The sequence below is a fragment of the Podarcis bocagei genome (genome assembly GCF_964188305.1).
Source record: "Podarcis bocagei genome assembly, chromosome: 5".
Lineage (NCBI taxonomy): Eukaryota > Metazoa > Chordata > Lepidosauria > Squamata > Lacertidae > Podarcis > Podarcis bocagei.
The window spans coordinates 31,501,825-31,517,512 of record NC_138129.1 but is presented as its reverse complement, the minus strand read 5'-3'; the positions used below and the strand labels follow the sequence as shown (position 1 = coordinate 31,517,512).

Below are 15,688 nucleotides of genomic sequence, written 5' to 3'. Positions count from 1 at the left end.
CCCAAAGTTGATGTGCATTGTCATTCAAATAGTGTTCGTGTACCGTGTCATGTGATGGATTATGCAGGGAAGGGCTTACTTGCCCCCCCCTATATTTTATTCAAGTTGGCACCCCTGGGAAACTAGAAGGTGACTAGAGTGGATATGACTAAGGGCTGTAAATGGGGCAAGAGAGTTTGCTGTGAAAAGCAAAGGTGGGAACTTTATAGTCAATCTGATACATAGTCTATAACAGCAGACAGTACCAGGTGTTTCAAATGGATTACAAGAAAAGCCAGAATGAGCAGATATTGAGTACTTTGGATATAGAACAGTCTCATTCCCAAGCAAGCCAGCTAGAGACAACCCTATAGTGGTATGGTGTATAACTTCCAACTCCCCCTCCCCCCCATCTGATACAAATGAAACACGGTTACCAGTGAGAATATTTTTAAAAAAACACCACCCAGTTCACTTCATACAGCTTAGCCTCAGGCTTTTTAAGTGCTAGTGCCCTTTGTGGTCTTTGGCTGCAGGTTTCCATTTTACAAAAATGGTCCCATTTTTAAATATTAAATGTTGCAGGTTGTATTTGCATAGGTTGCATAGGCAGACAGTATTCTCTGGATGGGTCAGAAATTCCAAATTTGAGTAAGGATGTTGTTGTTTATAATTCTTCAATGCAATTTTCAAGGATTGTTCATTTTACGGAATAAAACCATGTTTTCAGCTGAATTAAGTGAATGAATTTTTAAAAATTAATATTAGTATTGACATTATTATCACTGAATTTGGTCTTCAATAATTTTTTTTTAAGAATACATATATACTAAAAATTATTGTATAGGGCATTCATTGTCATTCTTTAAAATGAATTTGATGTTTCCCTTTTCTAACCCATGATTTTGGAACTTCTTTCCAGACTCCTCTCACTTTCTGTTTTCAAAGCATGCCCCCAGTTCATCAAGTTTAAAATGACTATTTAACTTTTTTAAAAAAATATCCACTCCAACTGAGAAAACAGACTTCAGTGTTTTACTGCATCAAGTTTAACATTCTGTTACTGCAAAATATTCTATGGTCCTTTGGATCAAAATTTGGAGTCTCCATCTCTTTATGTTTCCTTAAGTATTCAGGAAGAGAGTCCTGCGTTGTTGCTGTTTACAAGTACATGTTTTGACTTTGGCTTTTTAAAATAAAAACAATAACATGTTTGATTTTTTTAAAAAATGGTATGGCCATTTTGAAAAGGAAGCAGTAAGGACACAATTGGCAAACCCTGCTGCACTGTGCTGACACAGTTTGGCTTTGTGTTGCCCCCAAAACCTGACACGTCCCAATTCAACAACTGAGCATTGCTGACAACTGTCAGAGGAGCGCTGCTGCAAGCAACCTCTCATTGTAGTGCTTCCTGTGGGTTGCATAGCATTTGAATCCCATGGACTGCCAGCCTGTTAAGATACCATAAGTTTCATATTAATATTAACCATATAGTATACCTTTTTATTTGGCAACCAAATGTTGCCAAATATTCTCCAAATTGAAAATAAAATGAAAACAAAGATGTGTAATCCATTGCATTGTTCTGTGTAATGAAACCGTTCTGAGAACAGCAAAGAAAGATCTCAGTGCTTTAAACTAGGAGTAACTTTTACCCAGCATGGAACAGATTAGTTTTTGCCAGTTGATTAACTTCCCAGTAACAACCATGCCCAGCCTGCATCATAATATAATTTTTATAAGACAATAAATATAATACAATTTTAATTAAAAAGTAATATTCTCCTAACTCAGATCCAGGAGATGGTCCACTCAGAAGCCACTTCCTATGAGTCCAACCATCAAGTTCCCCTGATCAATCGAGCAGGGATGTATACCGGTCACATGAGTGCCCTCAGCCAGTCACAGCTGATTTCTCAGATGGGTTTGAGGAGCGGTGTTACCCATGGTTCCCCATCACCCCCCGGAAGCAAATCTGCTACACCATCTCCCTCCAGTTCTACTCAGGAAGAGGAGACAGAATCACATTATAAGGTACGTGCAGCCATGCCTGTTTTGACAGACATAGTGTTTGACAGTGGCAGCCAGCCTGCAATGGCGGAAATAATGTGCAGCAGTCAAACCAAAGATATTTTGTTTTTCCTGCAGAGAGAGAGAAGGAGAGAGAGAGAGAGGCACTTTCTTGATAACTAAGGCTGTCTGCAAATAATATTTCTAAGCTAAGAAATTGGAAGACATGTCAGATTTGCAAATTATATCAAGCACAGTAGTGCTATATTGATGCATATAATAAATAGAGCAATTAAGGTAGCTAATTCAGAAAGAGTCTTTTCCCCCTAAATCTTTTTCTGTCTCACCGAAGATGCCAACTGTATCATTTTGTACTGTCCTTCCAGGTTAGGACTATGACAATAAATGCATGGCTTAGTATCCCCTCACACAAGATTTTTGCCACTTGCAAACATTTTTTTCTGTAGAAGCAAAATTCTCATATTTGTTTGGAGAAAGAAAATGGGAAAACACAGATATCCAGCTGGGGTTTCAGTTGAGCAGTTTGCCACCTCATCACCAGAATGAAATAACAGAGAAAGCTTTCACTATATTTTAACTCAGATAGGTTTGGGATTTTTTTTTTTTTAATGTAATAATTGTTAAGTTAGTCGGTAAAGCAGAAGGGCTGTTAGGCTTCAGGGGAAATTCTTGCCATTCTGCTTTGGCTAGCAGTCAATAGATTCTGGATGTGTTGATGTTAGTGAGCAGACAAATGGAACGAGTATATGTAACATAGAAAGATTCTGTGAAATAAAAATCCTCTTTGTATTTTAGACTGAGGTCATGCTAATATATATACATATCCTCAGCCTTGTTTTTTATTCCACATTTCCTAGAGAAACAAACCTTTGTAAGAGTAGCTTTTATCTACATAATATATAGGGTCAGCCTCTTGGGCTTGCCGATCAAAAGGTCAGCAGTTCAAATCCATGTGACGGGGTGAGCTCCCATTGCTCTGTCCCAGCTTCTGCCAACCTAGCAGTTTGAAAGCATACCAGTGCAAGTAGATAAGCAGGTACCACTGCAGCAGGAAGGTAAATGGCATCACTGTGCTCTTTGGCAGTCATCACAATCCTCCCTGCACCAGTTGTGGTTTAGTTATGCTGGCCACATGACCCATAAAGCTGTCTGTGGATAAATGCCAGCTCCCTTGGCCTGAAAAGCTAGATGAGCACTGCACCCCATAGTTGCCTTTGACTGGACTTAACTGTCCAGGGGTCCTTTACCTTGCCTTTATTTACCTTTACCTATATTACACATTGTTCATGATCTGTCACAAGTTAAGTCCCCTTAATTTCAGTTGTAATCTGTGGTATATAAAGGTAAAGGTAAAGGACCCCTGACACTTAAGTCCAGTTGCAGATGACTCTGGGGTTGCGGCACTCATCTTGCTTTACAGGCCGAGGGAAACCGGCGTTTGTCCGCAGACAGTTTTTCTGGGTCATGTGGCCAGCATGACTAAGCCGCTTCTGGCGCAACAGAACACCTAAACCAGAGCAGCACACGGAAACACCACTTACCTTCCCTCCAGAGTAGTACCTATTTATCTACTTGCACTTTTTGGCATGCTTTCGAACTGCTAGGTTGGCAGGAGCAGGGACCGAGCAATGGGAGCTCACCCAGTCGCGGGGATTTGAACTGCCAACCTTCTGATCGGCAAGCCCAAGAGGCTCAGTGGTTTAGACCACAGCGCCACCCGCATCCCTCTGTGGTACATAGAAGTGCTTAACTTAGACTAGATTGTGCCCATTGCTTTGATGATTTGGATGTTTAGTTGTGTATCCTGTTATAAGCAGAGTGATTGTTGTCCATAAAATGTGTGCAATATAATTGAGTGATAGATTTCCATTTGGATTCTTCATGCAATGTAACCTGGTTCATATATAATTATCACAGTGCATAGTTTATAGTATAAACTATAGTTGATCACACCAAGAGTTAGCCTTGTGCTACTCCCTCCTTGCCCCTCCCTTTCCACCCCAGCTTTGAGGAAGATATGGTTTGTTAAACTGCGGTTCAAGTGCTACTCACAATCTAGGGTATCAAAACAAGCCCTGGGCAGATACCCTACATTGTAAGTAGCACCTTTGATATCATGGAAAACTATCTGTGATGATGCTAGAGGACACACTGAGACTTTTGCCTCCCCAGCATTGTTTAGAATCAATCCCACGTTCACAGAAAAAGAGAGGTCATTCTTTGTTTTATAAGCAACAGTGAAAGAGGGGGGGTGGAGGGAAATAGAGGACAGACCAAAGAGTAGAAAGAAGTCTTAAAGGAAGTTTGTGACTAGTCAGAGTGTTTGTAGGAAGCTCTTGTACATGATCAAAAAGTGTACCCCTGAACAAAAGTAAGCTTGTCAGTAGGAGGTGGCGAGCTGAATGTTTAGAAGGTATTTTGAGGTCTCCTCTTCCATGATTTTAAAACAGGGATAGGCAACTTGGTGCCATGCAGATGTTCTGTACTACAACTCCCATAAACCCTGATCATTGCCCATGCTTACTATGAGTGATAGGAGTTATAGTCCAGAACACAGGGTTGTCTATCCCTGCCTTAAAGTCTGGGTAGGGAACTGTAAGTGGCTGCAGAATGAAAATTTTCTGTACGCATTAAAGTAAATTTCTACAGTAAAGTTGAATTTGTGACAATAAAGGATAGTTTGGCATATATTTCTGAGAAATAAGTGTCCCTTCCGACAAAAATGAAAACTAGTGATCTTCTAGCACCATCTACAGCATATTGGAAGAAGCCTGCTGGAAATTTAGTTGAGAGCTAGGAGAACGAAGCCGTTTGCTCCCTTCCTATAACTTCAGATCCAGAAGACACATAACATATGAATCTGTGTCATTATAGTCCAGTGGTTCATGTGGCTGAAGAAAAGGCTGTTTCCATTGGGGACCATTTGAGTACAGAAGCAGCAGAAGAGGGCCCTGAACCCCTTTCACATCAACCATTCCCCTGCTCCAATATGCCCCTCTACCCCAGTGGCTTCCTCCTCTCCTTGCATTTTATCTCTTTTAACGAACCACTCTGACACTGGGCCTCTGGTCTTGCTAGAATTTGATTTCAGTTTATTGGCTTTCACCCAGTCCATTACTGAGTCAGGCACCTCCTGTTTCATATGTCACAGGAGCTGCATGTCATCAGCGTACTGATGACGCTGTGCCTTACCCTTTAAATTCTTCTTTGCAAGATCAATAAACTGACCCAAGAGCCCTTTTTATTCAAAAACAACATGGCCCCAGTGTTCAGATGTTTCCAGAAATATACTTTAGACAACATGTTCAATGTATTATTGTTCCTTTGTGGTTCATTTTTTACTTTCATTTCTGAATTGTACCAATGAGTACAAATTGCAAGTTAAGCCTTTGGACATTGTTATTTCTATATTTGTATTTTGTGCTGTTTGTGTCTTATGTGAAAGTTTGTTGTTCAAATAGTCCAAGCCAGGGTTGGAGAACCTGTGGTTCTCTATATGTGGTTGGACTGCCAACTCGCAAACACCATGAGGAATGGTTAGGAATTGTGACAGTTGCAGCCTAGCAACATCTGAGGGGTCCCAAGTTTTCCACCTCTAGTTTAAACAACATGTTGTATTCATTTTTGTGCTATCTTCTCAGCAGCATCACTGAGCTTAAATCTCTCATATCATAATTTCCCCCAAACCACTGTAATGCAGAAGAATTGAATTTTGATACCTCTTTCACAAGGCCCTCTTTTAAATTGGGTGCAGTGGGGGCTCTGCCATTCTACTCAGCTTTGCCACTCCCAGGTAGGAATTAGAATTGCTGCCATAGTCAACAGTGAAAACTGTTTACTCTCACCTAGTTCTATAAAGTGGTAAAATGTTGTCAGTGAAAATCCGTTCCCTCTAAAAATGTGCTGCTTCGGTTATTGATATTGGAATAGTCTTTCCTTTGGGAAAAATATTAATTGTAGTCATTGGGCAGATGAGACATATGTCCTGGGGCTTTTAATGGCCTTCCAGACAGTTCCACCAATGTTCCTTCTTGTTTTCCTTCTGAAAATAGTGCTATTTGTGTAGGTCTCCGGTGTCTAGAAGGAGAAGAACAAGCTGTGACTGTTGCTTTGTTTGCTGCATTGGTAATATTCTCTATTTGAATTAAGTTTAACTGATGCTTTCATTTTTGTTTTCAGTAAGTGGCTTTGAATGGCAGTAGATGTTTGATTTGAACACGTTTAGCAAAAATATTGGGAGAGTAATCTTGCAGCAAGAAGCTGAATACACAGTGTTACTGGTCTCTATGCTTGTGAGAAACCAGTTGCAGTGTAGGGGGTTGTAGTGATGTTACTAATGGGGAAATGGAGCTGGGGATATCCGTCTGGTAGAATATATGGGCAATCAGGGAATAGGGCAAAGGAGATGCAGAGCCACTCAGGAGAGCAGATCAGAGCCTCTCTAGACTTCGTAGCTAAGGCCAAGCCTGATAAGATTACCCTGTTCTGTGTTTTGGGTATGTCTTCTTAGCTGAAACAAAATATGGGCAATTCTTCTTAGTTAAAACATAGAAACAATTTTGATTATGTTCAGAACTAACAGTGCTGCTAAAAGTCCATTTTTTATTTTTGTTGTATGCCAGCCTAGTGCGTGAACTTTAATCCATTATTGCTTGATGTTCATGGCATGTTATCAGGGACTCAGTGCATTAGCAAATATGACGAGAGTGCTTTGTGCTATAAAGGCTTTTAAGGTCTGGGCTACACTGAATGATGAGTGAACTCTTGCCAGCCCAGTAAAGCTTCAGCAATGATGGGAACCTGACCTACCCTCTCCATGGCTTCATGCAATTGACAATTGTTGCTATACTCTTAATGTCAGGCTTTAAAAACATGCAGACATATGCTTGTGCAGTTGCCTTTCTTACACTTGTTGTACACACAAAAATGGATGTGGGGGGAGGTTTCTGTTATCAGCAAAAGGATCCAAGATTGTCTTGTATATGTGAACTTAAGAATAGGAGGAGAACAGTGCAAGAACAGGTCATGACTTGGAGTCACTTAATTCACTGTAGAGGATATTGAAAATTTCAACTCTTTTGGAACATGTGCAGCTTCCTACCAACACTGATGGTTAAAGCTCATCCTCATGTTATGTTTTTATACATGCAGAACCACATGCATGTACAAAGACATGTGTATTTTGGAACATGGACTTGCATTTTTTCATTCCTGAGTGCATGTTGGGAATAGATATCCTCCCTATTATTTGTGTAAGGATGCCAGAATACACAGTCACAGCCATTTGGACTGTATTAGTGGTATCGAATGGTGTCCATCCACTGATGGAACCTAACCCTATGAGTGGGGCAGAGGAAGAAGAGAATTTTCGGCAATCACCCTACTGCAACCCCCTGCTCTGAGCAGAGTGAGAGAAGTGCAGTGGGGGAATTGCCAGTGATGCCTCTCTCTCCTGTTCTAATGATAGATTCCATCTTTTGGTGGTCAGATACCACTGAATACCATCACATGATGTATTTCTGCATGTGACATAAGTATTGACCACTGTGGTTACAAAGTTAGCATGACTTTCTAAGCAAGCCCCCTGGGCAAATCTGCCCAAACCTTTTAACAAGAACACCCAAAGTAATATTGCCGCAAATCCATTTTCTTATTTGAATTGGTCCTATTAGCCCTGTTGCATTTACTCCTTCAGTAGGAGAACTGGGAATCTATCCACAAAGCTGCATGAGCCCCCCACCCCCAATGGCACTGTATTTTCTGCCTGTGGCTTTTACCACTTGAAATCCTGTTTTCACAGGAAAACTGTTTCCCCTCCCATGTCCCGGTTTTCTCTTATTACTCAAGACTTTAGATTCAGTTTTTAATTAATGGTTGAAGAACTGAAAAGGTACGTTCGATAAGTAACATCCACATAATTTAATACTTAATTACCGAATGCAATATGCACTTGGTTTGGTATTTTACTAATTACTTAATTAAATTATTACGAGGGCTGAGCTGAAAGAGGGAGGCTTCTTGAAAACATTTGGTAACTGCAAAAAGAGCCTCCTTTTTTCGATGGCTTTTCACAGGTCAAAAGTACCCAACCACAGTGCAAGGTCAGTGACTATTTAGAGCAGCAGGGAATTGCTGGCCAGGTTGCCCTGATAACAGGGCTGACAACAGTGAAGGTAGCTGCAATGAGCCCCTGGGGCTTGCCCCTTCCCAAATAGCATCATGCTGCCTGTGACTTTATGACTGCCTCAACCAGACTGGCTGGGATCCAGTGTGGTCTGTAGCTGGGTCTGACAGCAAAACTGGGACACTGGCAAAGGACTCTGCCCAGAAGCACCAGGCAGCACAGGGCTCTCTCAGATGCCAGCCCAGCAGGCAGACACAGGTTTTCATGAGGTCCAGTAACAGGTGGAGAGAGGAAGCAGGCTTAAAAAACCCTGCAGCATTCAAGGAATTGGAAGACCATGGGAGGAGAGCCTGAAACTAGGGTTTAACTGCATCTTGAGGGGAGCCCCCTTTGAAGACTGGTCACCAAGAGATCTCCCCTCCCAGACCCTAAAGAAGATGACTGAAGGCAGATACTCCCTCCACCGGATCCCATAGGGAGGGTTCTGAGATACCCTCTCCAATGCTCCTATTCCCAAACCCAGCATTTCCCCATAAATTGAGTGGCGTGGTATGGGATTGAAAAGAATCTGCCTGAAAAACCCATTTGAGAAACATTGCAAAGTTTTTGGTGAGAGTGGGGTTGGGTTGGTTTACCTTGCTGCCCTAAAAAGGTGGTGAGTTGTTGTTTTTCTTGTAAGCTGTTGCGAAAACCTTGTTGGGCCTTACACAAGAATCTGCTAGTCCCTCTATTCATCAACCACCTCAGGAAAACAGGGAGAGTAAGTCCTCCCTTCACCCCAGAAAACACTGTGTTGGGAAGGGAGCATTGGCCAGTATAACCAGTATTAACCAATGCTGATCAAGACAAATTACTCTGAGGGAGAGTGGGAGAGCTAGGCAGGCCTGCTGGGGGAACTGTGGAAGAAAGAGAACAAATGATTCTCTTTTTTTCTTGGCTCCCCTTCTTTTTCTCCTTCAGCTCATCTCCCCACAACTCAACCCATGATTTCAGAAGGGCCCACACTTGTTCCAAATATTCCTGACCCTGATAATTCTGGCTTCTTCTTTTCTTGGAATGCAGCTTTCTCTTAGACCCAAATCTGCTTTCTTTTGTCTCCCCTTTTATTTTCTACAGATACAATTAAAAGCAATATACATCTACATTTTTGTAAAGTAAAACATCAACATTAACTCCACCCCCTCCCTAATAATAGGGTGCAGCTTTCACTTTTAAGAAACCAATCCAGTTTCATTTTTTCGATTAATAGCATTGTGGGTGGGATGGAGGAAAGAGGGCGAGAACTCTTGCGTCTTGTTACTAGTGGGCAGCTGTTCATTTGACGAATGCCAGCACATTAAAAATGAGCTTAATGGCCAGTCAGGACTGGGTGAGCGGAGAACATTATTATTCCTGCCCTTCCCACTTTTCTCGGACTGTTCCCAATAAACATGAATTCTTTTACACTCGGCAGGTTTCAAGCACTTTTGGCAGTAGTACTTGCAAAAACCACCCTTGCAGAAGTTTCTCCTGTTGGCTGAGTGACTGACAGACTGACATACTGGATTACTCCCCCCTCCCTTTAATGGTTTGGTATTCAGATTTCATTGCGTCCTAACTTTTGAGAGTGCTTTTTTGCCTTCCTTTTTTCAAATTGCATATTCTTGCTAAAGTTTATATCCACCGTACGTAGCAGAGTTGTTGAAGTGCGTAAAGTACCTGCCATCGAGGTGTCAGAAGCAGTTATGAATCCAGCTTCATTCAGAGAAGCCTGTCTGCCCTTTGAGAGCTGGCTCTGCCTTCTTGAGTGTATGGTTTTAGGTTGCATTGTGTGCTTAGTAGTTGACTCCAAATGCATCATTTGACTTTACTCTGTTGTTTTTCTAGGGAAGTGGGGATTGTGTTGCTGTGTGGTCTTAGTGTTTAGTTACCTATCCATTATTCAAGCATATATCTATCTCTATCTCTATCTAATCTATATCTATATCTATCTGCAGATCTCTCTCTCACACACATTCGCCCCTCACAAAGTAACAAACTTTATCCAAGGAAACCTGTGTCTAAAAGGGCAACGCAGCCAACTAGTATTATATACAGGGACATGGGTTAAACCACAGAGCCTAGGGCTTGCTGATCAGAAGGTCGGCGGTTCGAATCCCTGCGGCGGGGTGAGCTCCCATTGCTTGGTCCCTGCTCCTGCTGACCTAGCAGTTCGAAAGCACATCAAAGTGCAAGTAGATGAATAGGTACCACTCCGGCGGAAAGGTAAACGGCATTTCTGTGTGCAGCTCTGGTTCACCAGAAGTGGCTTAGTCATGCTGGCCATATGACCCGGAAGCTGTATGCCGGCTCCCTCAGCCAATAAAGCGAGATGAGCACCGCAACCCCAGAGTCGTCCATGACTGGACCTAACGGTCAGGGGTCCCTTTACCTTTTGTATTATATACATGATTTGGTTGTGGATGTACATTTGTGTCAAGGGCCAGAGATAGGTTGCCCCTCTAGTAAGTAGAGTGCTGTTGTGCTCAGGTCTTGCTTTTGGACTTCTCATAGGCAACTGGTTGCCCACTGTAAGAATAGGATGCTAGATTAGATGGGTCGTTGACCTGACCCAGCAGCACTCTTCCCGTGTTCTTATGGTGACAGCACAGATTAATAACGATCTGCACTAGAACTCATTGGTTCCTTTATTTATCATAGAATTGTAGAGTTGGAAGGAACCCCGGGGGTCATCTAGAACTAATCAGTGGTTCCACATGTGCAAAGACTGTTCCCACCCACCCCCAGCATTATCCCTTCCACAAGCTAGCTGGAAAAAAATAAGCACAAGGCAATAAAGTTATTTGATCTATTTGATTTTTAAGTCACTCTTTCACCCAGCTGAGAGCCCAGAGCCATGTGTAGCATAATTAGACCATCAGCTTAAATTCCATTTAAAATGGAAAGCATGGGATTATTGTACTCTAGTTCTACCTGTGCAGCTACTGGGTCCCGGGGCACTTCATTCCCAAAGGCCTAGGTGAATAAATAAGTCTCTCACTAGATTCTAAAGGCCAGCAATGGCAATTGTATGTCTCCAAGGAGGGAGTTCAATACCTGGAGGCATAATCTATACAGAACTATACAGCCAGCTGCAGAATACTTTAAATGATGTGATTAGGGCAAGCTACATGTTAAACTTGTAAAGTGACTTGGCATAAAGGTTGTATATAAATGATGTCAGTCAAACTGCCTGAGGACCAACCATAATGTAGGTACTCTGCTCCGACCTCTGCGACCAGTGATTTCCTCTATGATTCTTTCCCCTCTGCTTTTGTTTTCTCTTTTGGATTTTCATGGTAAGGGGTACGGATGGTTTATTTTAAGAAGTATCGCTGCAAGCTTGTAAATTGTCCATCATCAGTAAGGAATAATAATCCTCCCTCTAAGTGATATGGGGATGGGATGATTGGATCAAACAATTTCCATCCCATGCTTGTTTCACATGTTCATAGAACTGGCACCATCTTGCCTGTTTGTGAGCACTCCTTTTAAGATAATCCACCCAGTTCTGCAAAAACTAAAGTGCTTACAAGGTGGTCCAAGGGCTGTCTCTTTCATTCTTAAGATTTTACAGCTGCTTGCAGCAGCTAATACCTCCCCTGTGGCTGCACAGTTTTCTTTTCCTAAGTGTATAAAAATACTTCCAGGAAGCCACTGTACATCACAATACACTTTCCTTTCCTGGGGAATTATACAAAGTAAAAGATGGCTTCCCCCATGTACCTTGCAGTAGTGGTGGGCATCTCTTTCAATTTCTTTTCTTTTCTTGATGGAGTTACAAGGTTGATGGATCAAGGGAATGCTGTGGACATAGTATATTTTGATACACTATGATATTCTTGCAAGGAAGCTGGTAAAATATGAGTTGAATGAGGCCACTGTTAGGTGGATTTGTAGCTGGTTGACTGACCAAACCCAAAGAGTACTCATTCATGGTTCTTCGTCATCCTGGGGAACAGTGTCAAGTGGGGTGCCATGAGGTTCTCCTAGGCCCATTGTCATTCAAAATATTTATAAATGCCTTGGATGAAGGAATTGAGAGGGTGCTCATCCAATTTGCAGATGACACCAAACTGGGAGGGATAGCTAATGCTGCAGAAGACAGAATCAGAATTCAAAATGACCTTAATAAATTGGAGAACTGGGCTCAAACTAACAAAATTAATTTCAGTAGGGACAAATGTAAGGTTCTGTATTTAGACACAACAGAGAACAGGCCGGAATAGAGCCCCTTTCCCTCATGTGCTAGTGTTGTTGTTTGGCAGGGAATATTTATATGGTTGCTCATTTAAAAATGGTGCCCACACCCCTGCAGTCTGACATAGCACAGTGCAGTTTTACCCCTTCAGGATTCTATCACCTCCTCCTGCTGTATTCCTGGACCTTATAAAAAGGACTGTCTGATGGTGAAAATTTCAGTGATCTCAAAGCTGGACTTGATGTGTCTGGGAAAAAGAAAAGGGAAAGATGTTTAAACTTCTGTCAGTAGGTTATGGTGAAATGTATGAACTGTTGAATGAACCTGCAGTGATTTGGAAATGACTACAGAGATCACAGGCAGAAAAAGAGTGAGAGGGGTTGGATAGTGAGAGAAACTTGAAACTCCCCAGGGAGATGTTTTGCCAGAATCGCTGAGGGAGATTACAGGTCCGTGGGGGAAAGCAGAGGAGAAGAATCTGATATTTCTTGCAAACGTTGTTGCTTTTGATCTTTAGCCTTGACGTTCGCAACAGAGAATGAAGGAAAGCATTGCTACACCCACACAGAAAGCAGTTTTGACATTTGTAAATCTCAGCAACATAGAGACAAGTGAAAGAAACTGCAGAGTGATGCTGGAGAACAGGGAAGGTTAAAGTTCAGTGCCAAGGCGTAGCTGGAATAGAACTCTTTGACTGCCACTTAGAAAGGAGAAATGAAAGGGCCTCTCTCCCTCTCTTTTGCTCACACACGCAAACACACCCCTTATTCACAGAGTGTTGGTGCAAGTTCTCAGCCCACAGGCTGCGAAGAATCCTAACATAGCTGATGCAGGGAGCCATGTAAACAGAGCCTGGGCTTCACTGTGGGGAGGACATGCTCAACTAACCTAATCATTACTGTCTCTGGAGAAGTGACAATATGAGCAGCAAAGAGTGCAGCAAACCCATTAATCAGACTTTGAGGAGGGCTTTGATACAATATACAGCTCTAAAAATGTGAGCAAGGTTAACAGTACAATATGAATTATTATTATGTATTCCTACAGCAGTTTCAGTGTCCAAGATGTTCACTGCAGAATAATGCAGGCAACAAAGACAGGCCCCTGCCTGCAAATCAATAGCAAGATCAAGGCAGGGGCCCGGCAAAAGAGGCAGGTTAGATTTGAGGGGAGATTACTGAGCATTTTCTCCCAAAATGTCCACCACCATTACCTAATGGGAAAGACCACAGCTTGGTGATAAGAGTGCACACTCTGCATACAGGATGCCCAAGATCTCCAAAAAGGGCTGGGAATGATTCGTGCCTGAAAACTCTGAAGAGTTTCTGCCAGTCAGTGTAGACAATATTGAACTAGATAGACCAGTGGTCTGACTTGGTATATGGCAGTTCCTACAATGCCACAAAAGTCTGCCATTCCCTGGCTTGGAATGTGAACTTTACATCACTCAGGTTTCTTCCCCAGTTAGCACTGTAATATGAGCTGAAGATGACTCCCTTCTTCCCATGCCTCACTCACTCACCCACCCCCTTTAGCCATTCACTTACCTATGATTTCCCTTTTCCCTTACTTGGTTGCTGTGGCAGCAGGTTGCTCTTCCTTTCCCCCTTCTTGGATGCACATTTACCACTTGATGACTGCCCCACTCTGGGTGGCTTCCAACAAAATATTAAAATACAGTGGTCTGTTAAACATTAAAAGCTTCCCTAAACAGGGCTGCCTTCAGATGTCTTCTAAAAGTCTGGTAGTTGTTCTTCTCTTTGACATCTGGTGGGAGGGTGTTCCACAGGGCGGGTGCCACTACCGAGAAGGCCCTCTGCCTGGTTCCCTGTAACTTGGCTTCTCTCAGTGAGGGAACCACCAGAAGGACCTCAGCACTGGACCTCAGTGTCTGGGCAGAACGATGGGGGTGGAGACGCTCCTTCAGTTATACTGGACCGAGGCCGTTTAGGGCTTTAAAGGTCATCACCAACACTTTCAATTGTGCTTGGAAACGCGCTGGAAGCCAATGTAGATCTTTCAAGACTGGTGTTATATGGTCTTGGCGGCCACTCCCAGTCACCAGTCTAGCAGCCACATTCTGGATTAGTTGTAGTTTCCAGGTCTTCTTCAAAGGTAGCCCCACATAGAGTGCATTGCAGTAATCCAAGTGAGAGATAACTAGAGCATACACCACTCTGGCGAGACAGTCCATGGGGAGATAGGGTCTCAGCCTGCGTACCAGATGGAGCTGGTAAACAGCTGCCCTGGACACAGAATTGACCTGCGCCTCCATGGACAGCTGTGAGTCCAAAATTACTCCCAGGCTGCGCACCTGGTCCTTCAGGGGCACAGTTACCCCATTCAGGACCAGGGAGTCCTCCACACCTGCCCGCCTCCTGTCCTCCCAAAACAGTACTTCTGATTTGTCAGGATTCAACCTCAATCTGTTAGCCGCCATCCATCCTCCAACCACCTCCAGACACTCACACAGTACCTTCACCGCCTTCACTGGTTCTGATTTGAAAGAGAGGTAGAGCTGGGTATGATCCGCATATTGATGAACACCCAGCCCAAACCCCCTGATGATCTCTCCCAGTGGCTGCATGTAGATGTTGAAAAGCACGGGGGAGAGGACAGAACCCTGAGGCACCCCACAAGTGAGAGCCCAGGGGACTGAACACTCATCCCCCCCACCACTTTCTGAACACAATCCAGGAGGAAGGAGCGGAACCACTGTATGACAGTGCCCCCAGCTCCCAGCACCTCTAGATGGTCCAGAAGGATGTTATGGTTGATGGTATCAAAAGCTGCTGAGAGATCCAGCAGAACTAGGAAACAGCTCTCACCTTTATCCCTAACGCACTGGAGATCATTGACCAGTGCGACCAAGGCTGCTTCAGTCCCATGATGAGTCCTGAATCCCGACTGGAAGGGATCCAAATGGTTCGCTTCTTCCAGCCATTAAATGATGGCTTATGTATATGAATGAGCCATCCCTGACCAAACTGTTCAGAAAGAATGTTTATAGTAGCCCTTTTCAGATGTTCTGCATCTAAAGTCAAGTAAATGTATGAGAGGGGCAGTAGGGAAGAGCTACATACCCACTCCTGCCATGGTTACCCTCCATGAATTGAAAAATGAACACCTGAAGTAGTAGGGAGCTTCCCCTGCTCATTGTTTCCTAGTTTTCCCAGGTTCTAAAACACATGGGGAGTTTCTCTGAGTACAGCAGACTCCCCACTTTAAAATGGTGACTGGGGGTTGGGGCTAGCTTGGTGGTCCCCACCAGTGGCGTAGCGTGGGGGGTGCCAGGGGTGCCAGCCGCACCGGGCGCAAAACCTGGGGGGGCGCGA

General features: G+C 43.3%; 1 protein-coding gene and 1 long non-coding RNA gene across 8 annotated transcripts in view; one reads left to right on the top strand and one right to left on the bottom strand.

Annotated features, from left to right (window-relative positions):
* LOC308588452 overlaps positions 1–15,688 on the bottom strand; it is a 100,342-nt gene that overhangs the window by 33,274 nt on the left and 51,380 nt on the right. The gene's annotated exons all lie outside the window — the stretch shown is intronic.
* TOX2 (TOX high mobility group box family member 2) overlaps positions 1–15,688 on the top strand; it is a 265,849-nt gene that overhangs the window by 213,098 nt on the left and 37,063 nt on the right. For 5 of the 7 annotated variants that reach the window (XM_081196327.1, XM_081196326.1, XM_081196324.1 and 2 more), the window contains one exon: positions 1,774–2,013. The exons of the other annotated variants lie outside the window; for them this stretch is intronic. In XM_081196327.1, the coding sequence (XP_081052453.1) occupies positions 1,774–2,013 (240 nt within the window). The remainder of the gene's footprint in view (positions 1–1,773; positions 2,014–15,688) is intronic. 7 annotated transcript variants of the gene reach the window in all.